The following is an 8,280-nucleotide window of genomic DNA, read 5'->3' on the forward strand; positions in this document are numbered from 1 at the left end:
CACCTCTCACCAGTCTCACAAGTGTGTCAAAACCATTCGTATGGTCGCCCACATGCCAGAATGCTTTTGAGTCTGCCAAAGCTCTCCTCTGCAGCACTCCAGTACTTGCCGCTCCTGATTTCACACGTCCTTTCAAACTAGAGGTGGATGCCAGCGCCAGCGGTGCAGGTGCGGTGCTGTTGCAGGAGGACAAGCAGGGTGTTGATCACCCAACTGGTTACCTTTCAAAGAAGTTCAACATTCACCAGCAAAAATACAGTACCATTGAAAAAGAAGTACATACTGAAACACGTTTTTACTGAAACATGTTTTTTACTTAAAAAGGTTTGTTATTGAAACACGATTTTACCTAAACAGGTTTGTCACTGAAACAAATTTTTTTCCTGAAATAGGATTATTACTGAAACACGTTTTTACTCAGCTCCTGCACTCCGAGGCCCACACAGTAACTGAAGATCAGTTATTATAAACTTATAATAAATGTAACGTGATAGTTCTGTAAAAATACTGCCATAAAGGACAGGAATGATTATGGTGTTGGTACAATAACACAGTCATGAAAACAGTCGTAGAACAGCTAATTTCTTTGCTTTATATTTAACGCCTTCATAAATCCTGATGACTGCAGTCTGTTTACTAACATAAGCACGCATACTGCCTCTGATACGCTCAGCTCCATCAGCAGGCTCAGCTGTGCCATCTGCTCACCACCACCAGGTGGAGCTGTGGGACCGCAGAGCTCTGTGACCTCAGCAACATTATCATCCTCACTGAGAGGCTGAGTTTCATTTAAATGAGGCAAAAGTAGGAAGAAGCAACGAGGAAGGAAGACACACTGAAGCAGAGACAGAGGACGAGAGAGCAGGCGGGTGGAGGGCGAGCAGCAGAAGAGGAACAAACAGAAGAAGAGCGAGGGTCTGACATGAGAGCAGAGGAGTAAACTGTCTGCAGACATGTCCTCCCGGGCTGAGAGTAAGACAGGTGAGTGTCCTCCTCTTCTTCTTCTGCTCTTTCTCTTCTCACAGGCTAACTGTTAGCCACCGCAGGCTAATGGCACTTCCTGCCAGCGCTCAGGACTTTGTTAGGACTCTTTTTTTCTTTTAATGTAAAGATAATGATGATGATGATGATGATGATGATGATGATGGGGTCCTCTTCCCCAGCCTCCCAGATTGCATATCTCACCATGAGGTTGAAGGATAAGCTCCACCCACAGCGGACGAGACGTCCTGTCAAACTCACCCCATCATTGAGAGTCAAACCACCTGACCTGAACCTGCAGCAGCCCCAGGTACACACACACACACACACACACACACGTCTTTGTGTCTCTGTGAGGACCCGCAGTCACATCAGCACCTTGAACCTGAAACCGTCCTCAGACGTCAGCTGAGGTGACATCGCGTGACGTCAGAATCTATATGTGCACTGCAGGACCTGGACGAAACTGCTGCCAGTCGCCCAAAAGCCAACCAGCTGTTCGATCGGTTGAGAACATTTTCCAAACAGGACATTAGAAGGAAGTTTTTGTAGCTGCAGGCTTCCTTCTGAGCTCCTCTGTAACTCTGTCAAAGCTGAGCAGACCAGCTGCTTCTGCCGTGTTTTTAGTTTCACAAAGCTCCAGATGTTCCTGTGGGTGGAGGTCCGGCCTGCATTCAGGTCAGGCTGCTGGAGTCTGACCTCAGCGAGGTTTGTTTAAAGATCAGGGTGGATGTCTGGGTGGAGCAGACGTCCTTCGGCATTAATGGTGTTTGTAGAGGTCACAGTTACCCATGAATGTGCACTAATGCCCATCATATCATCATGCTGCTTCGACCTGAACGCTGAGAACGAGCCAGATGGTCCGTCTCCTCTACAGCTCTCCAAACAGAATGTCAGCTTCTGATTGGTCAGACCACAGGAAGGAAGTCTGAAGACCTCAGAGGAGGTGTGTTTTTAGCTCAGGTCAGCTGACCGCATCTCCTGCACACGCTCAGAAGAGCCTTCTAATGGCATCATCATCACACACTGTAACACACAGTAACAATCACAAGCGTATTTATAGCGCACATTTCATCACACGCACCTCTGTGCACTCCACACAGAAGATAGACACATAAAATCATGAAACCCTGTGGAGAGGGAGTGACAGCAGAACGACAGCACCTGACGAGTGCACGCCTGTGTCTGAGTCTGCATGTTCGCACCTGTAACTGATCTCAGGCCAGCTCGTTCCAAAGAACAGACCGCAGTAACTGAGAGCAGCCCCAGCACTGAGATCTGATGCTGGAACAGCTCAAACATCTGCAGCTGATGAAGATGCTCTTCATCAACTTCCTCTTTAAGTCCCCTGTGTAAGGTTAACTCCTAACCCTACTTCTTTCAAGTTTATCAGCTGATGCTGAAGAAGTGTGTGTGTGTGTGTGTGTGTGTGTGTGTGTGTGTGTGTGTGTGTGTGTGTGTGTGTGTGTGTGTGCGCGCAGTCGTCAGGTGTGTTCGCGGACCAGCAGCGGGCCGTGGTCAGCTCCCTGCAGTACTTTAAGGCTCTGGTGGACCGACTGGGTGTTGACAAACCTGGCGTGGACAAACCGGTCCTGAACCAGTCTGTGGTCAGTGGTCTGCTGGGCGGGGCTTCTGGGGGGGTCCTGGAGGCGATCCAGACTCTGGTCCAGCTGGAGCCTCGCCTACACAGCAGGTAGGTGTCACTGACGTGGCAGTTTCTGAACACGCCGTGTCCTCCATCTGACCCGTGTGTGTCCCTGCAGTAAGACGGTCGCTGCCTGTCTTGCTCGCCTCTACCGCTCTCTGGCTCAGCTGATTCACTGGACCGATCAGGTGATGTTGCAGAGCGTCTCACACGACAACAAGGAGTCGACAGAGAGCGTTACCAAAGTGATCAGGACCTTGCTGGACAACGTCAAGGTGAGAACCAATCACAGACTAGATTCAGTTTAGCTTTATTTATACAGCATCAAACGGCAGCAGCTCGCCCCCAGGCGCTTCACTGCTGTGAGGCTGTAGAACAATACAAACAAACAAACAGAGCAAAAATAAAGACAAACAAAACAAAAACAAACAATAAACCACATCAGTCAGTCAAACAACAACAGAGAACACAAAACAAACACATACAACAAGAAAGAAAATGGACAAACAAAGAAACTCTCACGGGACATTTGTTGGACTTCTGGTGTTTTTTGTACCAGATTTTTATTTTCACATTCACTCAACATCTAATTTCGGGTTTTCCAGCTTCTCGAATTCTCGAATCACGAGCCAAAACTGCTCAGTCAGCTGAGAAAGTGAAGGCAGCGGGTTCTGAGAGTCGTGCTTTGATGGCGTGGACCTGAGTCTGTGGGTTCAGGCCGAGCAGCGGTGAGGAGCTCGGTGACCTGCCTCTGATCGTCTGTGGTCTCACAGAGCGTAATGGTCACCAGCTGTCTGAAGTGTGTTTGAAGCTCCTGAAACGTCGTCACGTGTCTCGATGGGCTCGCTGAGTCCGCAGAAATACATTCTCAGTATTCGAACAGATCTTGTGACAAACGGGAACAGAAATCGTCTGTGAGGGAAACGTCCTTCTAAAAACAGCTTCTGCTTAGACTCGTCCATTTGTCGTTAAATATTCCTGAGTGCCATTCAGGAGCCCGACAACGACGAACCTCAGACCTCTGAAATACTTTTATTCTTTTTAAGCCAGACTGACCTTTGACCTCTGATGACAATCCCACACAGGCATGTCAGCCTGAAGCTCTTTGGCCCAAAACGACACAAACATGAATGGCAGCTCTTTATTACGTGTCCACTGAGTTTTATTTTAAATGATGCTTTAATTCTCTGTGTCGAACACGTTAGAGGTTTGTGGCTCACAAACTGTTTCATGAGGTAAACTGTGCTGAGTGGATATTTGATGCTGTGTCACAGTTTCAGATGCTCAGAAGTAAGGGGACAAACGAACACCATTTTAAATATGAAGGCTATTTTTAGTACTTTGATGAAACCTCTGATTGGCTGAACCCAGGTCCGCGTGGTGTGTTGCTCCTCCTCCCGTCGTCGTTTCGGCCTTCCTGTTCGAGCTGCCGCTGCTCTCGTCTGAAACTCTCCTTTTTTCCTTAATTCTTTCTTTTCACAGCTGCAGTTTGTTTTGTTGATTTATTCATAGTCAAAGTGAGTCGTGATTTGCACAAACATGCTCAAGATTAAATGTGCTAATCGTGTTCTTTTCCCTCCATATTAAAACTTTTGGCTATAAAAATCATAAATAAAGATGATTCTGTTTAGTGAATGTAAAGCTAAAGCACACGTGAGAGTTTTCACGTGGAAAACAAAGAGCGAGACGGTCGATAACGAGACGAGGACGACAGAGTCACATGAGCGTCAGTCGGATGTTTGTGAGGCTTCAGAGTTTGAACTTCTTCTTGTGCACGACGAACAGCGAAACTCATAAAAACTGAAACTAAACATTTTTCAGCATTAAAACCTGAAGTGAAACCAGTGAACTCGCTGTGGGAACCATCTGAACTCAAACTGCACTGGAACCCCCACGAATGGAAACAAAAACTATAAAAACTCTTTGTCCACTAAAAAAACCCCTTTTTCCATTTAAATGTTAATTGTCCTTTTAATAATGAATTCATATTTCTGATCAATTATCCGATTTCAGCCGACGGCTTCAGAGTTCAGTATCTCCACTCAGAGCGCTGTTGGGCTGCAGAGAGCTGCTGTCTCATCAATGCTCACATTAAAAATAATGAAGACTTTAACGTGCTGCAACTTATCAATGCTAAATGTTTCTGTCCATCTTCCAAATGCTTTTGTGCTCTCATTATTTTGCTCCTGAGCAGCACTAAATAGACCTGATCATTGTTAAAGCTGACTTCCCCTCTGGATCCGTCTTTCTTCAGCACAGTCGGCTCCTTTCTCCAACATTTCTACTACAGTCAGGTTCAAAAGCTTCTGGACAACGACTCGGCTTTGATTTTGCCTTGGTACAACGCCTTAGAGGAACTTAGATCATAACGTCACCTTTAATTTAAGCGGTTTAACAAGAGTAATAGTTCAATCATTACAGACATTTTAAACACAGTCCACATTTTCAGAAGCTCAAAAGCAATTGGACAACAGTTTCATGATTAGGTGAGGATTAACCCCTCATCAGGACACATCCTTATCAGACGCCCGAATCATCTGAGCTGGCTACTTTCGATGCGGAGGAGCAGCAGCTCTACTCTGAGCTCCTCCAGAAACACAGACCGAATGACTGAAAGATGTCAGCAGAGATGAGGGAGGACGTCATTATGCTGAAAAACCAAAATAACCCATCAGAGAGCAGAAACTTTAGAAGTGACCCAATCAGCAGTCTGATTCATTGTTAGAATGAACGAATGCTGTAAGCAACAGAGTCCACAGAAGACACTAAAGTGCATGAAGACAGAATTATAGTTACAAAAAGCATCAAGTCAGGAACACCTCGAGGAAGAAGCTGTAGCAGTGTTCAGGTCCACAGTCAAAGCTGCCGTCACAGGTGCAAACCTCTGGGTGCACGAAGGAACAGGACCATTTTTAGCTGCACAGGTCTGTAAAATCTGTTCTTGAAGGCTTCAGGCAGACTTCCACCCGTGTATTAAAAAGAGTCTTTATATTTAAACGTATGTTGGTTTGTCCTGCTAGTTTTCAACCTCTGAAAATTAGGACTGTGTGTAAAATGTTTGTAACTCATAAACAGTTAAAGCAAAGCTTTAGTTAAACTCTCCGAATCAAAGCTGAACGTCTGCAGACACGTCCTGATTGTTTGGTTTAAAATCCACTGACGAGGCAGAACTACAAAAATTGTGTCATTGTCCAAAAATGTATGGACCCAACTGTGAATCACGTTTATACAGTTGTTCATATTCCAGCCTAAAGATAATCTCATATCTGCATATGTCAGCATCACATTAGCACGTCTAAGGTTGTGAATTCATTTGCAGCAGATGTTTAATCACATCTCCACCACGTAACCCTGAGAGTATATGTAGTGAAACCATCACAGCAGTCATTATACATGATGCCAGGACTTCCTGCCACTGCATCATCACAAATACAATAGAATAGCTTGCATGATGACTAAGCTGGTGTTGTGGTTGGTGTGCAGTTGTGGGTGTACAGAGAGGTGGGCTTTGCACGCAGCCCTGAGGGACTCCTGCACAGAGTGGGGGAAGTCCATCCAGCTGCTTCCAGAAACCCCTGTCATACTTATCTGTTAACGCCATAATGAAGGTTACGTGATTCCTGTGGTCATCCATCTCTCCAGCTTTGCTGGGACTCCCTCAGTGTTGGAGAGATCAGCCGCAGACATGTCTGGCTTCTCTTCACTTTTCTGTTTGTTCTATGTCATGTTATTATGGTTATCACACTGCACTCTGCTCTCAGTGTCTCAGTGGAGACGAGCCAGTGAATGGACCTTATATTTTTATCTGTCTGAAACAGCTTTGACTCACTTCTGTTCTCATGGATTCTTCAGGAACTGGTTCGATTGGTTGCAGAGAGACAAGAAGGCTCCGCCCCCCTGTCACCTGTCCAGCCAGAGTCATCAGGGTTTGATGAGCAGGCAATATCGACCTGCAGGAATCCTGCTGATGAGAAGGACAAGAATATGGGGGTGGAGCCAACGAAGAGAGAGGAGGAGCAAATACTTTCAGCTCCTCCCAAACCTCCTATGCCCATCCCAGAGTCGCTAACTCAGGTGACCCCCCAGCTGGGACAGAGGTGAGTCTTAAAATACTTGAGTCCAGTCTGGTTCAGTCTGGTTTAGTCTGGTTCGGTCTGGTTCGGTCTGGGTCAGTCTGGTTCGGTCTGGGTCAGTCTGGTTTAGTCTGCATCAGTATGGTTTGGTCTGGTTCAGTCTGGATCAGTGTGGATCAGTGTGGATCAGTGTGGTTCATTCTGGTTCGGTCTGGTTCAGTGTGGTTCAGTCTGGTTCAGTCTGGATCATTCTGGTTCGGTCTGGTTCGGTCTGGGTCAGTCTGGTTCGGTCTGGGTCAGTCTGGTTTAGTCTGCATCAGTATGGTTTGGTCTGGTTCAGTCTGGATCAGTGTGGATGAGTGTGGATCAGTGTGGTTCATTCTGGTTCGGTCTGGTTCAGTCTGGTTCAGTCTGGTTCAGTCTGGATCATTCTGGTTCGGTCTGGGTCAGTCTCGTTTAGTCTGCATCAGTCTGGTTCAGTCTGGTTCGGTCTGGTTCAGTCTGGCTGAGTCATTCAGGCAGACAGAAAACAGTTTGCAAGAACAGAAATAGATCTGTGGAAGAAACAGGAAGTAGAGCAAACGAACACATCACACATGCCCCTTCCCCCCACACACCCACACTTCCTGTCTCTGCATGATACCAAGTAGAAGAAGAAGAAGAAGTGGGGGTGACAAAGGGCGGCAGCAGGCAGTTTCGTGGTCTTTTAATAGAACTGTGAGGTTTAGGCTGTCTGAGGCTGAGTGTGCAGCAGCTGATCGATAACAGCGCTGCTGTGGATCATCAATAACAATTAGTTGGAGCTAATTCATGATGATGTTTTTAGACGTTAGTATTTTCTCATTTTCAGTTTTCAGTTTGACTTTTTGTTTACTTTCAGTTTGTTTCCAGAGTGAATTTTCGGATTTCAGTTTGTCCTGATTAGTTTGAGTCTTTATTAATTATTGCTGTGTGGAGGGCGAGGGCCGCATGCACGATGCTGTGAGCTCAGCTCCTGGAGCAGTGTGACCCACCCGTGCTCCTGTTCGCGCTCTGGCAGCACTGCTGCTGGGTACCGGCTCTCCTCGTCTAGTGCCCATCTCCTGGTGTCCTCCACCCTCCTGAGCCTGTGCTGGGAGCAACAAACCTCATGGAGCTAGTGTGCATAAAGAGCTGGACTCCCTGTGACAGTGAGGAGCTGCAGGAGCAGAGAGGACATCACAACCACATCACCTCCAGCTGCTTCAAACTACACCACCTATAGGTGGTCTCCCCTCCACGGACCAACCGGGCACTTAGGCTCTGAGGTCCGAGGAGGCCGGACGTGTTCAGTGTGGCATGGCTGCTGCCTCCCCAGAGCACCTGTTGTCTCCCTGATCTGCACCTGTGCAGGCTGATGTCACTGACGTTCAGCTGACTGTGACGCTGTGATGTCATCAACAGGTATAAACCCAGTGGATTACAGTGTGACGTCTCTCGCTCAGAGGGAGAACGCACCTTTTCCTGTCAGTATCTCATCCTGCCAGATGTGAGGCTGGCTCTGCGCGTCACCCTGGTGTTAATGTTTTTTCTGTCGGGATTGTGATGAGCCAGCAGAAAGTG

General features: G+C 47.0%; 1 protein-coding gene across 1 annotated transcript in view; it reads left to right on the forward strand.

Moving 5' to 3' along the window:
• Positions 1-788: 788 nt before the first annotated feature.
• The window catches only part of LOC309718706 (rap guanine nucleotide exchange factor 1-like), a 26,347-nt gene continuing 18,855 nt past the window's right edge, over positions 789-8,280 (forward strand). The window contains exons 1-5 of the mRNA XM_082554199.1: positions 789-981; positions 1,164-1,291; positions 2,463-2,674; positions 2,745-2,901; positions 6,479-6,723. Of these exons, the coding sequence (XP_082410325.1) occupies positions 954-981; positions 1,164-1,291; positions 2,463-2,674; positions 2,745-2,901; positions 6,479-6,723 (770 nt within the window). The 5' untranslated portion in view covers positions 789-953. The remainder of the gene's footprint in view (positions 982-1,163; positions 1,292-2,462; positions 2,675-2,744; positions 2,902-6,478; positions 6,724-8,280) is intronic.

The sequence above is a fragment of the Aulonocara stuartgranti genome (genome assembly GCF_965226115.1).
Source record: "Aulonocara stuartgranti genome assembly, chromosome: 12".
Lineage (NCBI taxonomy): Eukaryota > Metazoa > Chordata > Actinopteri > Cichliformes > Cichlidae > Aulonocara > Aulonocara stuartgranti.